Raw genomic sequence first — 17,719 nt, forward strand, 5'->3', positions numbered from 1 at the left:
TTCAAGGTACCTTAGTTGTAGCCTTTTTTTTTTTTTTTTAACATCTTTATTGGAGTATAATTGCTTTACAATGGTGTGTTAGTTTCTGCTTGATAACAAAGTGAATCAGTTATACATATACATATGTTCCCATATCTCTTCCCTCTTACGTCTCCCTCCCTCCCACCCGCCCTATCCCACCCCTCTAGGTGGTCACAAACCACCTAGCTGACCTCCCTGTGCTATGCGGCTGCTTCCCACTAGCTATCTGTTTTACGTTTGGTAGTATATGTATGTCCATGCCACTCTCTCACTTTGTCACAGCTTACCCTTCCTCCTCCCCGTATCCTCAAGTCCATTCTCTAGTAGGTCTGTGTCTTTATTCCCATCTTACCCCTAGGTTCTTCATTACTTTTTTTTTTTTCTTCGATTCCATATATATGTGTTAGCATACGGTATTTGTTTTTCTCTTTCTGACTTACTTCACACTGTATGACAGACTCTGGGTCCATCCACCTCACTACAAGTAACTCAATTTCATTTCTTTTTACGTCTGAGTAATATTGCATTGTATATATGTGCCACATCTTCTTTATTCATTCATCTGTTGATGGACACTTAGGTTGCTTCCATGTCCTGGCTATTGTAAATAGAGCTGCAATGAACATTTTGGTACATGACTCTTTTTGAATTATGGTTTTCTCAGGGTATATGCCCAGTAGTGGGATTGCTGGGTCGTATGGTAATTTTATTTGTAGTTTTTTAAGGAACCTCCATACTGTTGTCCATAGTGGCTGTATCAATTTACATTCCCACCAACAGTGCAAGAATGTTCCCTTTTCTCCATCATTTCTCTAATGATTAATGATGTTGAGCATTCTTTCGTGTGTTTGTTGGCAATCTGTATATCTTCTTTGGAGAAATGTCTATTTTGGTCTTCTGCCCATTTTTGGATTGGGTTGTTTGTTTGTTATTGAGCTGCATGAGCTGCTTGTAAATTTTGGAGATTAATCCTTTGTCAGTTGTTTCATTTGCAAATATTTTCTCCCATTCTGAGGGTTGTCTTTTGGTCTTGTTTATGGTTTCCTTTGCTGTGCAAAAGCTTTTAAGTTTCATTAGGTCCCATTTGTTTATTTTTATTTCCATTTCTCTAGGAGGTGGGTCAAAAAGGATCTTGCTGTGATTTATGCCATAGAGCGTTCTGCCTGTGTTTTCCTCTAAGAGTTTGATAGTGTCTGGCCTTACATTTGGGTCTTTAATCCATTTTATTTCTGTGTTTGGTGTTAGGGAGTGTTCTAATTTCATACTTTTACATGTACCTGTCCAGTTTTCCCAGCACCACTTATTGAAGAGGCTGTCTTTTCTCCACTGTATATTCTTGCCTCCTTTATCAAAGATAAGGTGACTGGGCTTCCCTGGTGGCGCAGTGGTTGAGAGTCCGCCTGCTGATGCAGGGGACACGGGTTCGTGCCCTGGTCCGGGAGGATCCCACATGCTGCGGAGCGGCTGGGCCCGTGAGCCATGGCTGCTGAGCCTGCGTGTCCGGAGCCTGCGCTCCGCAACAGGAGAGGCCACAACAGTGAGAGGCCCGTGTACCGCAAAAAAAAAAAAAAAAAAGATAAGGTGACCATATGTGCATGTGTTTATCTCTGGGCTTTCTATCCTGTTCATTGATCTGTATTTCTGTTTTTGTGCCAGTACCATACTGTCTTGATTACTGTAGCTTTGTATTATAGTCTGAAGTCAGGGAGCCTGATTCCTCCAGCTCCATTTTTCGTTTTCAAGATTGCTTTGGCTATTTGGGGTCTTTTGTATTTTCATACAAATTGTGAAATTTTTTGTTCTAGTTCTGTGAAAAATGCCATTGGTAGTTTGATAGGGATTGCATTGGATCTGTAGATTGCTTTGGGTAGTAGAGTCATTTTCACAATGTTGATTCTTCCAATCCAAGAACATGGTATATCTCTCCATCTATTTGTATCATCTTTAATTTCTTTCATCAGTGTCTTATAATTTTCTGCATACAGGTCGATGACATGATAATATACATAGAGAATCCTAAAGATGCTACCAGAAAACTACTAGAGCTAATCAATGAATTTGGTAAAGTAGCAGCATACAAAATTAATGCACAGAAATCTCTGGCATCCTTATACACTAATGATGAAAAATCTGACAGTGAAATTAAGAAAACACTCCCATTTACCATTGCAACAAAAAGAATAAAATATCTAGGAATAAATCTACCTAAGGAGTTGTAGCCTTTTTGACTGTCCTGCCCTGGGCCTCTCTCCTCCACTTAGCAGTGGGCCATCCTGGGAGGAGCCCAGGCTTGGCCCTCTAGACCTGGCCTGCCATTACACCCCTGTCACTGTCACACTGCATGACATAGTTACTCAGAGCTTTACCTCCTTGGGGATCATGCCTGCCTTTGTCTCATGACAGGTAGGTATCTCAGAGAGAGAGAGAGCAAGGAGAGTGGAGAGAAGGAAAGCCCTTTGAGAAGCTCTGTGCTAGGGCATGTGCAAGGTGGTGCAAAATCCCTCCCCCCTTCCTGTAACACAGGGCTGGATTCTAACTTGTTTTCAAATTGGGAAGGCTCTTCCCCGGCCCTTTAAGGCCCTTTAAGATCAGACCTTTAACAGTAGCTGATCCCTGAGCAGGAGCCTCCCCTCCCCCCTCATCCATCATGTGCGTCCCTAGACAGTGGGAAAAAGCCTCCTTTGTGCAGCCAGAAAGGAGTTGTTTCTGTCAAGCTTTGATCTGTTAGTGAACTCTGACCATGACCTTGGAGGTTTGAAAAGCAGTATCTCTCTGATGGCTGGCAGCCAGCAGTCTCAAAAAGCTACGGGGTGGGGGATAGACGAGAAATAACTTGTTTTATGCTTTTACTTTATCTTTTTGGATGAGCTCAAGCACCTTTCGCCATGCTCAGAGTCACCAACCAAAAAGGGCAGGTGTTCAGGCCCCAGGGGACAGCTGGGTGGGTCCTGAGTGGGAGCTCTTCCAATGATTTGTCTTAAGTGTGCTGTGCTGGGTGGAGAGGTGATAGCCTTGGTCTTGGGTGAGTGAGCCAGACTCGATTTCCCATATGACTGCCTTTCGCCCCAGGATCATCGCTGCTGTATGCCTTACACCCCCATCTGCATCGCCAAAGCTGTGAAGAATTCTGCTGAATCAGAAGGCATGAGGAGAGCTCACGTGAGTAAAGCAGCCTGTGCAGAAGAGGGGATGCATGGTGGTCAGAAGGCCCAGCTCCCTCACCTGCTGTGTGGCCTTGAGCCTGGCACAAGGTGGGAACTTCTCTGAGCTTTCCAGAGTTAATGAGAGAATGAAATAAAATACTGGATGGGCTAGATCTCTACATAATATAAAACACAAAAGGAGGTTGATGATGTTAGTGTAGGTGATGGTAATGATGAAGGTGAAGCCTCTGAAGAGGCCTAGATTTGTGTTTCAAGGCCAGCAGTGGATCTAGAAAGATTTGGGGCCCAGAGATGGCTTTTGACAGTGGCCTGTCTTTCCTGCTCCAGTAGTACAGGAATGACCCCTCTGAGGGTGCTCCTGTGTGCTCTGAGGTGGGCCCCTTCCTGATTGTGCCTGAACTACTCAACAGCAGGGGAGCCCTTTCCCCCATAGTGGAAATCGCTGCACACTTGTTCACAGGAAATGCCTGCATGTAGAGCCCTGATTGCTGATAGTTTGTAGCCCTATAAGTGCAGCCCTCTCAGTATCACATTAGGGCTGGGCTTTGAATCTGCCCATCTGATTTTCAGTAATAACTTTAAAAAATGTCTCTGTTATTTGCACAGATTAAAGATGCTGTTGCCCTCTGTGAACTCTTTAACTGGCTGGAGAAAGAGGTCGGTTCTTAGTCTTTGTTTAACACATGGATATAGATTATTCAGAAATTATCTACATGTGATTCGAACTGTGGCTCTGGTTGACCACGAGGTCTAAGATCTTGATCTAATTTTAGTACTCTCTTTTAATAGTTCTTTGTGGGAATTTGGTGTGTGTGTAAAAATTCTTTAATTATGGACAGTAGTAACAAAGATGAAGAAAGAAATTCCTTAACAGAATGGATCCTTTGTGGTTAAGGAATTGTCTTATAACTAAGTGGAGTTTCATTATAAGAAAAAATGACTCTTACGATATTACAGGCAAGCTGACTGTGTTAAGAGAAAAAAGATCTTTGTGTATGTTTTGAACTTTAAGCCATAAAACTTTTTATATTAAATTGATTCCTGGGCATTAGTTTCTTGCCCTTTCACTCCTTGTAGTTGACAGGAAGGTGATTTCTTTGTGCTCTTATTAAACAATATCATATTTCCTTTAAATATTATATAAACAAATCTTTTAAAGTAGCTTAAATTGGAAGAAGAAAATACCGCCCTGATTCCCACTGGTGTAGCAGTTTTTTCCTCTTCGGCAATTGTTCATCTGTGTACATTGTTTTTTCAACATAAATCATTTTTACATGTGTCTCACTGTACAGCTATGATTTTGTATTTTATTTTATTTACTTATCATAGTGTGAGCATTTTCCATGTGCTTTGAGGTCTTTAAAAAAATGATTCAAATAGAGACTGTGTTTAGTAGCTAGACTGATTTATTTACCCATTCCTTCTATTTTCAAATGTTTTAGATTGTTTAAAATTTTTTTTGCACTTACCTTGTAATAATATCTTTGCATTTATCTTTTTTATTTATTTAGGATCACTTTCTTAGGATAATATCCTAGGTGGGGATGCTTTTTAATTTTTAAATTTAGGTGTATTAAGTTTTGGGAGTTTTCAGGATATAACACTCAGGGAAATAGTTGAGTGAAAAATTAAATGTATAGAAACGCTTCTACTTTTAGATGGCCTTGGTAAGAGCCTTTGGAAATTCCCTCCTTGTAAAGATGAGACATATGCTGTGTCCTATAGATTGGACAGTTGGGACATGGGGATTGAGGAAAAAGTAAGCTTTTAATGCACCTCCTATAATATGTAGGAGACGGATGAATTTATCACACCCCAGTGGTTTATAAGCAACTTCCTTATAGGTGCCCAAAGGTGGCGTGACGGAGATCTCAGCTGCTGACAAAGCTGAGGAATTCCGCAGGTAAGGATCACTTTGGGGGCCCATGAACCTTGTGCTCATTTCCTTGGCAAGTTAAATGAAGCCGGGAGGGCCCTGATTCTTGGCACAGTAAAAACCTTTAAGCCACTCTGCTCTTGTGTATCTTTCTGTTCCAGGCAGCAGGCTGACTTTGTGGACCTGAGCTTCCCAACAATTTCCAGTACGGGACCCAACGGCGCCATCATTCACTACGCGTAAGGCATGCGGAGGAGCACGCTGCCCGGCTTTGCTGCTGCTTCTGCACAGGAGCCTGAGCAGGGGAGAGACATTATTCTACCAGAGGCCCTGGCGCCCACCTCCGTGTGTCTGTTGAGATTGTTCTTATATGGGAAATAGGACCTTGGAGGTCTTATTTTCTCTTCTTTGCTCTAAATCTTGTTGGGAGCCAACTCTTAGGCACAGAGGTTTCGCATTGACATTCTCGCGATGTCAAACGGGTTGTCCTTCTTTCCTTTGAGGCTGCAGTATCTGTATTCATAATCCCTGAATCTTAGTAGTTAGAATTTTTAGTGTTTTTCTTTTCTGACAGTGGCAGCCTTCTTGATGCACTAGTCCAAACGTCCTGTGAGCTCCATCACCTCCATACCAAAAAAGCTTATCACTAGGTTGTGGAGCACCCTGCTACGGTTGAAGAGATAATCTGTAACCTCTCTTTCCTCCCCACCCTATGGGGATTTGTACCACATGACCTACAAGAGCCCGTGGACCCACAGAGCCATGCATCCCTGCACTGTGAGACAAAGGGGGCGCTGATGTATTTTAGAACTGCTAGACCTGCCTGTAGAGGTGGTGGGAAGTGGGGCTCCAGCTTCAGCTTCACCTGGCTTACACGGTTCTGCCTCGTGCGGGCATCTTGAGTCCTTTGCTCCCCACCCGTGATGTGCATAGTGAAGGAACACTTGGCTGTCTCACTGTGCTGCAGTGCTGTACGTGGGCACAAATTCCTGCCCCCCGCCTTTTTAATCACTTTCAGAGTTTTTAGTCTTGGGACAAATTTTGAAGCTGTTGTGTGGGAGACAGTCACAGATATGTGACTGTACAGTTCTCTCACATTAATGCCTCTGTTCCAACATTAAAATAGCAAAAGGACTTTAGTTTTATCTTATATTTAATGCAGGTGATGAATTTCCTGGCTGGATACTACTCTAGAATTTTGCATATAATTAACACAATAAATAATTTCAGACCAAGGGGGGAGAATTTTGCTTCTCCTTTGGTGTCTCTTCGTTGTGGCTGTTGGAAGCCTGTTGACAGAGAGGGTGCTGAAACTGGGCCCGTGTCTGGTTGTCTCTTCTGCCAGTTGGGCTCGAGTGCCCACTTTCACCCTTATTGCCTGGAAGTGAAGGAGAACCTCTCTCGGCTGCAGGGCGGAGACTTGGAATGCTCGCGTCCCTTTTAGCTTTTCCCAGTGCAGCATATTGTCTGGAAAAAGGCATGGAGAAATCAGATCACTTTAAAAAATACCAGATGTTCATTTGAAAAAAGAGCTCCAGCATAAGAGCATCATGGTCCATTCCTTTCCCCAGCAAAAATCCTGTTAGGTTTTCTCCCAGACTGAGACACTGACCTTCTGCCTGTCTGGTGGTCTAGGAAGCAAGTGGGGAGGCACCTGGTGGGATTAGGACTGAGGGAGGGAAGTGGAGGCTGAGGCAGGGGCCTGGACCACCCCCACCCCCACCCCCCCGCCGCAAAAAAAAAAAAAAAGACAAATGACTGCGGCTGCTCTCCTCCCACTTCCCAGCTTGGTCCTATTGCTTCTGTTGATGATTATTTTCTGTAGCTTTTACAATTATCTGATGAACACTTGTTTTCTTCCAGTCACAAATGGAGGAAGATACAAAGAAATATGTTATTTCCTTCTCCTGAGCTCTTTATCTGTTGGGGAGATAGGTTGACTAGGACTTTGAATAGTAGAAGGTTAATATTAGTTGAAATAATTAACCTATTGGGTAACTTTAGTGTGATATAATTTAAGGCTTACATAAATTGTTCGCACAGTACAAAGAACTCTTGTATTCCTTCCTCCCAGATTCAGGAAGCATTTACATTTGTGGAATAATTAATTTCTAATTAACTTTCTTAGGCCGGTCCCTGAGACGAATAGGACCTTGTCTCTGGATGAGGTGTACCTCATTGACTCGGGTGCTCAATACAAGTAAGTGAATCGGGGCTGCGTAGAGCTTGACTCCACTGAATCAAGGCAGATGAGTAGGTGGACAAGCCAGGCTCCAGCCGAGAGTGCTCAGCTGGTCATCTCATTCTGCGCCAGCCACTGATGGAATTGTTTCCACGTCTTGTCCTTTTTTTCACCCCTTGTTGAAATAGCCCAGTTGTGATCCTGTTCCCACAAAAGACTGTTTGATAGAAATGTTTAGTCCTTGGCTGGAAGCTGTTAAACACTAAATAAATAACTGAAAGTAAGCTTTCAGAACCATTGGGAAGTCTTCTGCTCCAGCCCATACATCACCTGGCAGCTCCCCAGACTTTTAGTGGCCCCAGGGCCTTGTGAAGTGATGGCATAATTTTGAATGAATGAATGAGAAACGAGGGCTGTCCCTGAATTTCTGAATTTCCTTCTTCATGCCTTGCTGCTTTCACAGTCATCATCTAGAATAGTTTCTCAGAGAAACCAAGATTTGGTTGGGTCTTGATGTGGAACCCACGAGAAGGAGAGGAATAGGTGTTGTCTGCATTGAGAGCACACGAGCAAGGCCTTTTACTACTCCTTTCTCCACTTAAGTTGGGACTTTGCCTGGTGGAGATGGAAGCCACAACCTAGCCTTGGGATGTGTGTGTTGGAGTTAATAAAAGCCTAGCACTAAGGGTATTTGGATTTCTTGGGTAATGGTGTTCTAATGGTTCACTTCTAAATTTTAGCAGTATTCTAGAAGTTACTCTTTCTGTGTCAAGGGGTGGATTAGGGTGTTCTAAAAGATGCATTTGGGTATTTTTAGGGTCCAATAAACCGCTTGCCATCCTGACAGGAGGAATTAGAGTTTGACCTTCTTTTGCTAGAAACAGGTTCCTATTTACTTTGTCCACCTCCCTTTCATTCATAATCCCAGGGATGGTGTCTTCCGTGAAACAGTCCTCACATTGTAGACCAAGAGTGTGTGTGTCAGGGCCTGACTGAGTTCACTCCCACTACACTGGGCCATCCTTGCATTCACACTTTGTCTCGTTTTTTTTTTTTTTAACAATTTCATTGAAATATAATACAGCGTACTCATTTGAAGTGTACAATTCATGGTTTTTAGTTTATTCACGGAATTGTACAACTGTCACCACAATCAATTTTAGAATATTTTCATCACCTCAAAAAAGAAACAGCATTCCTGTTAGCAGTCGCTTCCCACTCTCTCTACCCAGGGAACCACTAGTGTACTTTCTGTCTGTTTGGATTTGTCTATTCTGGACATTTCATATACATGGGATTATATGGCCTCAGTGGCTGACTTCCGTCACTTAGTGTAATGTCTTCCAGGTTCATCCAGGTTATAGTGTGTATCATCAGTACTTCATGCCTTTTTATTGCTGAATAATATTTCATTGTATGTGTATACTACATTTTGTTTACTCATCAGTTGATGGACATTTAGGTTGTTTCTACGTTTTGGGTATTATGAGTGATGCTGCTATGAACATTCATGTATAAGTTTTTGTGTGGACATATGTTTTCGGTTCTCTTGGGGGTTTACCTAGGAGTGGAATTGCTGGGTCCTAGGGTAACTCCGTGTTTAACCTTTTAAGGAACTGTAAACTGCTTTCCAGAGTGGCTCTCCTAGTTTAATGTCCACCAGCAGTGCATGAGGGTTCCAATTTCTCCACATCCTCATCTGTCTCACATTTGAGCAAAAGCTTATTCTGAGTGAAAACTAATTTGTCCTTCCTTTTGGAAAGGGATGGAACCACAGATGTGACTCGTACCATGCATTTTGGAACCCCTACAGCCTATGAGAAGGTAAGAGAAAACTCGAGAGGCCCTCTCTGCTCTTTGACAAGTTCTCTCTTGTGAAAAGGATTGTATACATAAGTAAAAATTATATGTGGGGCAATAAAATAGCTCATGACTGTGGAATCAGGCTATCTGCTTTATGACATCCATTTAATTATTGGAGAGATTTTAAAAGCATTCTGTCTGCTAAGGTCAGAGTGGCTCAGATTCAAGTTTTAATAGCTTTGGCCTTCTCTTCAGTCAGGAAGTTTCTTTGGGGAAGGGAGTGGGGTAGTGAAAATATGCCTTTTTACGAACAGTGGCTAGATTTCATTCTGAAAGCTACCCCCGTTCTTTTTTCAAGTTCAGCATTCCTATTTGTAGGCTCAACTCGCTAGGAACCCTCTGAAATGACATGCACTGCTCAGTTTCTGGTCTGTCTGGCATGGAAAAGAGGAAACAGCTGTAAGGTAGAGAGATGTGTACCATGAGTCTGGAGACCGGGCTTCAGATCTTCTCTGCTGTTTACAGACTCCATGACCTTGAACTCAACACTTAGACCATCCATAAAAGCGGTGAGAAGAGTACTCACCTCCAAGGCTGGCTGTGAAGGTTCTGTGAGCCCAGCAGATTCTTGGATGATAGTCACTGCTTGGCAAATACTGGTTGAATCTCTGAGTGTATCTCTTTTTCCAGGGAGCTCCTTCAGGAAGCTTGTCCAGGGAAGAGGGCTTTATTGGGTAGAGCAGGGCACATTTCCCAGAGTTGGTCCCTTGTGTCATTCATTTGCAGGCACCAGCAGATGAAGAAGGGTGTGACCTTGGCTCCAGATACCTACCTTTGGTGTGACTCTTCTTGTACTGTGTTCAATCCAGACCAAATTGAACAGTGTGGGGTTTAGTCCTGACTCTGCACCTTACTGGCAAGCCACTACCCTTCCAAACAGCACTTTTCTTGTCCAGGCAGTAGGGACTAAACCCTGAGTATAGATGGTGGTGAGGTGCGCAGAGGCTGAAGCAGGGCTGCCTGGCTCCAAGGCCACATGCTGCCACTTATGAACTGCGTGACCTGGCATTCATCTATGAAGTGGGGATGGCAAGAGTGCCTCCAGTAAGAAGTGTGGGATTAAACGCACAGTGCTGTGCGCATCATGCCTGGCAGAGGAGTAGCTCAGTAAGTGTTAGCTAGTGTCATCAGTACTTCTTAGTACTTTTCCCCAGTCTTTCCGAGGCTCAGATGGCCGAGAGTATGGCAGAATGTTCATTACTAGGGAAAGACTTGTGGGGTCATCTCCCAGTCAGTTCTCTTTTATTAAATGGAATTTCAAGATTTTCTGGAAAATTGGTACCAAGGCCAAGGTTTTTCTCCACCACCAGATTTTTTTCCTTTTTCCTCTGATTTTCTCTGTGGTATTGCTACAAAACCTTCAGAGGCAAGGTTTTCAGAGCTACCCGAAAACGACAGGATTAAAACGTCTTTGCCAGTCCTGAACATGCCCTCTGGGTTTTCTTTGGCAGGAGTGCTTCACATGTGTCCTCAAGGGCCACATAGCTGTGAGTGCAGCTGTTTTCCCGACTGGAACCAAAGGTAGGTGATTCCTTCAATCATATGGCAGGCATCAGACGTGTCTAAGTTTGGGTGGAAGAACATGTCCTTCCCTTGCCGTACCAGCCCCCAGCCTACTTCAGGCCCATCCTGGGCAAATGGGGGTGCTGCATGGACTGAGCTGAGAGGACCTCCAGGGAGCCAGGCTTCGGACTGGGCCCAGGGTCAGGTGTGAGCCTCCCTCCTGACCTATTATGGTGTCGGGTGACCCATGTGGGTGGCTCCCAGGAGAGGGCAGCAGGGCATGACGGCCTCAGGGCCCCAGTGGAAGTTGGCGCAGCCTCCTGTCTGCCCTTCAGTGCTGGGCCAGTGCCTCCTTTCAGGACCCTCATTGGGATTTACTTTACTGAGAACCTGACTTGAGACATATACCTTTTTGCATGAGGATGGGTGGGTGGGCCATTGCACGGGGAGTTGACAAGACCTGGGCCTTGAGTCTGCTTAGGCTGGGCCGGCACTCATCTCCCTGGGCACCACTTTCCCCACGCTTGCAGTCTGGTTAGAATCTCATCTTGTAATTCTGAAACTGTAGGGTCCCAGCGCTGGGAAGGGAACGTCCATGTCATCTACTGCAGCCCTTACCTGCTACAGGCGACCATTCCTCACCAGCATCCTCCAGCTTCAGACTGAGCTCTGACTGGTGGGGGAGCTGCCCTCCTCAGGAGCTCTGACTGTGAGAAAGTTCTTCTTTGTGTTGGGCTGAAACCTGAATCCTCCAGTAACTTTTACCCGCTGGTTTCTGTTTCACGTTCTGCAGCCAAACATAACAAATGTAATCTCCAAAGTGCTTTGCAAGTTGAAAAGTACTGTACAGAATCACCGAGTGCTTCCTACTGTGTCTTTCAGGCCACCTTCTTGACTCCTTCGCCCGCTCAGCTTTATGGGATTCTGGCCTGGATTACCTGCACGGGACGGGACACGGTGTTGGGTCTTTTCTGAATGTTCACGAGGGTCCTTGTGGCATCAGTTATAAAACATTCTCTGATGAGCCCTTGGAGGCCGGCATGATTGTCACTGATGGTAGGTGTCCCTTACCTAGAGGGTGTGCATGGGTCCTCTGGCCTTTCTGAAAGCTCTTTGTTGTTTCTTATATTTTCATTATTATAAAGTAAATTGGAAATAATTTCCCCCTCCTGAATTAAACAACAACAAACAACAACCTTTTTTGATTATAAAAGTGATAAATATTCATTGTAGAAGAAGTGAGACTATGGAACAGTATAAAGAAGAAAATGATAATCATTTGTAATCCAGACACCCAGGGGAAACATGGCTTAATAATTTGCTACGTTAGCTTCTTGTCTTTTCCCATGTCGTTACCACATCTTTGTGAATGTATTTTACTGCCTGCATCATTGTGTCTTATGGATATGCCCCATCATTTATTTGGCGGATCCTCTCTTATTGTACTCCCTACCCTGCAGCCAGTTCTCAGGAACTTCTGAGCCTTTCTCTGTCTGGACCTCAAGTGCCTATTAAAAGTGCCCTGCGGGAGGAGGCTCTCTGGGCTCTTACACCCAGATTGAGTGGCCCTTCATCTGTTTCTTGGGAAGCGCTGGCGTCCCAAGAGTGCAGGCTTCTCTGTGCTTATCTTCGTGGTGGGCTGTTTCTCATTTTGGGGTTTGGTTTGTTTTAGAGCCAGGGTATTATGAAGACGGGGCTTTCGGAATTCGCATTGAGAATGTTGTCCTGGTGGTGCCTGTGAAGACCAAGGTGAGTAATTAGGATTTTGTTTTTTAAATTCCCTTATTCCTTAATGGGGGAGGATGAGGACTTTTGTCCTTGGAACCAAGAGCATGTCATTCTGGGGCCAGAATGGAGCCTCCTTCCCCTGATAGTGGTGCCTCTCCTGGAATTCATTCTCCTCTGCAGAGCCAGAAGGAGGATCCTTAGTGAACTGGGACCCTGAACTGGACCTCGTGGAGCCCCAGGCAGCCCCCTGCTGCTGTTAGTTGGGGCTCCGAGCTTACTGGAGGCGGCAGCTTGTCGTCAAGCCGCCTCTGCTGTGGGGGAGGGGTGCTCGCTTAAAGGCCCCTTCCAGACACTGAAGCAGAATCTCCAGGGCTGGGGCCCGGGAACTATTTTCAACAAATGCCCCAGATGATTTTTATCAGGTAAAGCTGAGGAGGCCCGAGTTACCCCCTGGGTCGGGCCCCACAGGTGTGGTGCCCTCTGGAAGACAGGTGTGTCACCCTCTCCCCATCACGTTACCAAGAGCTCGCAGGCTTTAGGTGCTGGGCTTGACCTAGAAGACCTGTTTGCTTCTCCTCCATGGGTGATTTTGGAAATGGAACCGTTGGGGGGAGGTGGCTTCCTAAGTCTTCAGGGAAGCGACTGCAGGAGTCTGCTCTCTGCTTGCACACTCATGTCACTCTTCTTGAGAGTGGCCTCTCCCCTCACTCCCACAGGCCCCGCCAGGAACAGAGACCCAGCGTGCCCTGTGTACCCTGGCCATTCCATGCCACGTGCACCGGACAGACCTGTTACCTGTCACCTGATGGGCCTGGCTGGGTCAAGGCAGGCTGCATGGTTGATGTCAAAAAAAAAGGGATCTGCTGGGGAACTCATGCCTTAGCAGAGGCTCGAGAACCAAAACCAGAGCTCCCCCTGCTTCCAGACACCCCCTGTGCCTCTCCTCCATCACAGCAGGCAGGAGCCTTGTGGACCTGCTGCCGGGAGCCCCTCAGCACTCTTGGGCTTTTCCTGGTGGCACAGGCTGTGGTTTGCACAGTGGAGCAGCTCTTGGAAAGTGGCATCCGCTGTGTCCATCGTGTCTCCCGTGTCTGTTAAAAATGGTGACCAGCTAACCACGTCTCGATTCCTAGTTACACCTGGCTCTGAAGGACGGTCCTGTCGGGTGGGAGTGACCTCGTGGCGGGTCATTGTGGTAAAGAGGAGTAAAAGCTTCTGTTTTCTTCCTTCTCCCACAGTATAACTTCAGTAACCGGGGAAGCCTGACCTTTGACCCTCTAACTTTGGTTCCGATACAGACCAAAATGATAGATGTGGATTCTCTTACAGACAAAGAGGTAACAAGGAAGCCTTGGGGGAGGGCAGAAGCGTGTGGGGTGGAGAGCTGCCCTACGTTCTCTCCTCCGCTGTCACTTTTAAGTTAGCGCCTAGGCCAGCTGAGTTGGAAAATCCTAGGTCTCCTGAGGACTGGAGGTGCTTTTCCTGTATTTTTGGGTCTCGAGGTAGATACAGCCCTGCTCTCCTCACTGTTGGGGATGGTAGGGCTTCACAGGTGGGAATGAATAGTGTGCTGTTGTTTTCCAGGAGGGCCAGAGCCATAGCTGCCCTGAGGCGTGTTTAGCAAACATGGGCATGTGTCTTCCCTGCATTTTTGTGGGTGGGTGGGGCATTGCACACGCCAGATTGTTTTCTTGTGTTGCGTGAAACTAAGGAACTGAGAAGCAAACGCTATTACCATATGCCGAGTTTTGTCACAGGCAGGGAGAGAGGTTGTTGCTCTGGGCTCTGAAACCCGTCACAGAGCAGACGCACAGCAGCGCTCACGTGTCAGGCTCAGAGGGTGACAGGTCTTGGAAGCCCTGCAAATCCCAGCACGGGTCCCCAGGCTCATGAGGCCAGGTGAGGCGGCAGGCCCAGGAACCTGGAGTAAGGCTTGAGGGATGGGGCAGGTGATCAGGGTCAGAGCAGGGACAAGGGTCAAAACAGGGTGGAAACAACACCACCCTGTCTGTCTGCTGTGAAGTGGTCAGGCCCAAGCCAGGAAGCCAGGAAGCCAGAAGCCAGAAGGACAGGAATTCCAGAGCAAGGCAGGCAGGCAGCAGTGCAGCAGAAGGCAAAGGCAGGCGCGTGGTGCAGCACTCGAGGGATGAGAAGTTCTTGTTACCAGAGGCAGCCACTGGCCTCACCCCAGGGGCTTCTGAGGCAGAAACGTACCCTCAATGGAGCCTGCGTGGGCCCTGTGCTTGGCACTAGAGGAAAGCGCCTCTGAGGGCTGAGGAGCTCCCTTCTGCAGGGCCGTGGAACAGGCTCCTCCCAGCCAGACGCTCCCCTCTGCCCCATCCAGCTCACAGATGGGTGACAGAGGAAGGTCATCCACTTGCTGCTTCGATTGCCTCTGTGCTTGGGCACCTCATCTTGACCGCCAGTGCCTCGATTCAGCCAAACGTTCCCGCTCACAGCACCCAAACGAGCCCTGCTGATGCTGGTTTACTCAGGCTGTAGATGGATACACAACAGGCAGCAGCCTGTCAGCAGCACAGTGTCAGGTGTGTCTTTTCAGCGGGAAGAGTCTCTCCTGCGGCCCTGGGCCTCTTCTCCGGTCCCACAGGGCTGGCTTAGGTGAGAGGGGATGACAGCACAGAAGTGAGCACGGCAGCCACCCTGCTTACAGCCCTCTGCCCAAGGAGCCAGTCTCTTCTTGTGGCCCTCAAGCACAGCTTCCAGGGTCTTAGCAAGGGACCCTCTACTAAGAAGTCACTTTACCCTCTTGGAAGCCCAAGGCTGTGGCATCTGCCAAGTGATTCCAGGTCACATAGGCCTTGCTGTCCGCGTGAAGTGTACCAGTCAGGACACATTTCTTCCGCGTGACCTTCCACTTTATCCAGGGAAATAGTGCCTGAGGAAGGTTAAGCGAGGCCATTTTTCCTTGGGGGAGAGTCTTTTTAACCTGTGACTCCCCCGTGACATTGGACAGAGACCAGTGCTGTCTGCCTGGTCCAGTGTTCATTACTGTACCTTACATGCCCCAATCACTGAACTATTCTTTTAGCCAGTTAGTTTTTATAAGACAGATAATATCTTCTTACCTTGGAATCATTAGCAAGTTTCCACAAATTACAAGTAGAGGACAGTATTTAATATTCCAAGCAGAGTGTATTTTATTACCTCTTTTAGCAAAAGTGTTCATTTCCCATATACCACTCAGTAAATCTGGGGCTTCATTCTGTCTTAAGGCATCGTAATACCCCACAGCAAGATGCTGTCCATTGGGCTTTTAAAGTACCAGTCATTGCCCTTTACCGTCTCCCAGTCTTAGTAGAAACTTGAGGGAGTTTTGGGGTTAGTGCTGCATTCCCATCGATTTGTCACCAGGTGGCAGCAGAGGACTTTGGTTGGACATGAATGTGTGTGCTGTAGGCTGCCAAGGCTTTTGTGACGTTGCTCCAGCCCCCTGCGGTGGCGGGTGCCCCAGCTTGCCCCAACCAAAAGGGTCTTGGGAGTGTCTCTGTGGCCCCAGGCTTGCTCCTGTCTGTACTGTTGAGCTGCTTTGGACGGCAGGCTGCCTTACAGCCCTGCCTGGCCTTGCTGCTGATATGCAGCCGTTTGCTTGTGTTTGATATCCGACCCCTCTTCCCCACCTCTTATCCGTGGGCCTAGGAGCACCAGTTGGGTCAAAGTCATCGGCGACACCAACCCGTCTGTCTGATGTGATGTGGTCAGGCCCCCTTCGGGGCAGTGGGGAGCATGGGTTGTCGTCGTCTTGGCAGAACGGGCTTCCCTCCAGCCCTCATCCTCCCTCACTCCTCACCCAGAGGAGATTGGCAGAACCCTTGTCATCAGGTTCAGCGCATCAGTACCCCCCGCCCCGTCCCAACAGACAGACAGACACACACACACACACACCCCAAGTCCGGTCAGGTTCCATACTTTACCTCTTTTCTATCTCCTGGTGTGGTGGCTCCATTCATTTGAGGCTCTGAAGGTCAAGCTTACTCCCAGCCTCACCCTGCAGCAGCGCAGGCCTTGACCTCCAAAGGCTTTGGGCGCATCCAGACGGCCACACTCACAAGACCCTCACCGGCTTGACTGATCCTAGTTTATTCAGCTTTGTAGGCGGACACGGGATAGGAAACTCAGCGCGTTGGCAGGACAGCCTCAGGTGTGTCTTCACAGCAGCTGAGGCAACGAGGGTGGGTGCAGGAGCTGTGAGACCCCTGCCCCCACTCTCTCGTCATGGCTTCCAGGGGTGTTGTCGAGGGGGACACCCGGTTACAGGTTACTCTGCATCCAGAGCCACGGCTTACCGTCAGGCATTCGTGGTTCCCTCACCGTCACTCCAGTCCACATGCAGGTGGTTCCAGGAGCATTTTCACCACCGGCCATGTGGCCTCGTCCCATCTGTTTCCAGGGAGGTAGAACACAAGGAGGTCGCTTGTCCATGAGCAGGGAGAAAGGGTTTTGTGCTCCTTTACTCATCCTGTGATCTCAGCACATGGTGCCTCACTGCTCGCTGCGCAGCCTTTGGTGAAGGTGTGATGGTGAGACCACATCTGTATTCCTTCCCTCTTGCAGTGCGACTGGCTCAACAACTACCACCTGACCTGCAGGGACGTGATCGGGAAGGAACTGCAAAAACAGGGCCGCCAGGAAGCCCTCGAGTGGCTCATCAGAGAGACGCAGCCCATCTCCAAACAGCATTAATACCTGTTTGTTTTTGTTTTTTTAAACGCTCTGGGGAAAGGAAGAAGCCTGGCCCACCCCTGACATCTTTTCCCTTTCTCTCCTTCTTCCTTACCTTCCCGTTTTACTTTTAGACTCTGAGAAGAACTGAAAATCTTCTTATCCTCTTTGATATTTTCTTGCAAACACTCTATCTTTTATGAATTTTTTTAAAATTGTTGAGAATGAGCCAAGAATAAATTGCTGTCCCAGAAGGAGGATCGCCACAAAGCCAAAAGCCTGATCCGGGGGATGCCCCGAGCAGCTGCAGGGAGTCCTCTGGCCAGTGATGGTGAAGCAGTGAGTGCTCTGCGACAGTCACGTTCCAGGTGCTAGTCCCTTGTTCATGATCCCCTTCATGCGCACGAGACTGTATTTATGACCAGTGAATAAAATGTCAGAACGTGCTTCATCTCCGCCGTCTCTCTTCTTCCGGCACCATCCACCCTGTGTGTGGGGTGGGCGCACGTCCAGGGCACGTTTTCTAGGTGGAAGGACCCCTTTGAGGAGAGATTCCCTGGCCTCCCTGCATATTTTCTGACTTACTTTCAAGCCTCTTAAGTCTTTTCTCTAGAAAACCTAATATTTTGTTGAGTATTCTAAGTTTTTCTTTCCAGATTTTAAAATACGTCATTGATATTAAAAAACAACAACAACAAAAAA

General features: G+C 47.1%; 1 protein-coding gene across 4 annotated transcripts in view; it reads left to right on the plus strand.

Moving 5' to 3' along the window:
• The window catches only part of XPNPEP1 (X-prolyl aminopeptidase 1), a 54,611-nt gene extending 37,148 nt beyond the window's left edge, over window positions 1-17,463 (plus strand). For all 4 annotated transcript variants that reach the window (XM_060034097.1, XM_060034101.1, XM_060034099.1 and 1 more), the window contains 11 exons: window positions 3,091-3,180; window positions 3,792-3,842; window positions 5,030-5,088; window positions 5,223-5,300; window positions 7,190-7,261; window positions 9,007-9,067; window positions 10,558-10,627; window positions 11,492-11,665; window positions 12,282-12,358; window positions 13,576-13,674; window positions 16,910-17,463. In XM_060034097.1, coding sequence (XP_059890080.1) covers window positions 3,091-3,180; window positions 3,792-3,842; window positions 5,030-5,088; window positions 5,223-5,300; window positions 7,190-7,261; window positions 9,007-9,067; window positions 10,558-10,627; window positions 11,492-11,665; window positions 12,282-12,358; window positions 13,576-13,674; window positions 16,910-17,038 — 960 coding nt within the window. In that variant the 3' untranslated portion in view covers window positions 17,039-17,463. The remainder of the gene's footprint in view (window positions 1-3,090; window positions 3,181-3,791; window positions 3,843-5,029; window positions 5,089-5,222; window positions 5,301-7,189; window positions 7,262-9,006; window positions 9,068-10,557; window positions 10,628-11,491; window positions 11,666-12,281; window positions 12,359-13,575; window positions 13,675-16,909) is intronic.
• Window positions 17,464-17,719: the final 256 nt, after the last annotated feature.

The sequence above is a fragment of the Delphinus delphis genome, chromosome 16 (assembly GCF_949987515.2).
Source record: "Delphinus delphis chromosome 16, mDelDel1.2, whole genome shotgun sequence".
NCBI classification, from domain to species: Eukaryota; Metazoa; Chordata; class Mammalia; order Artiodactyla; family Delphinidae; genus Delphinus; species Delphinus delphis.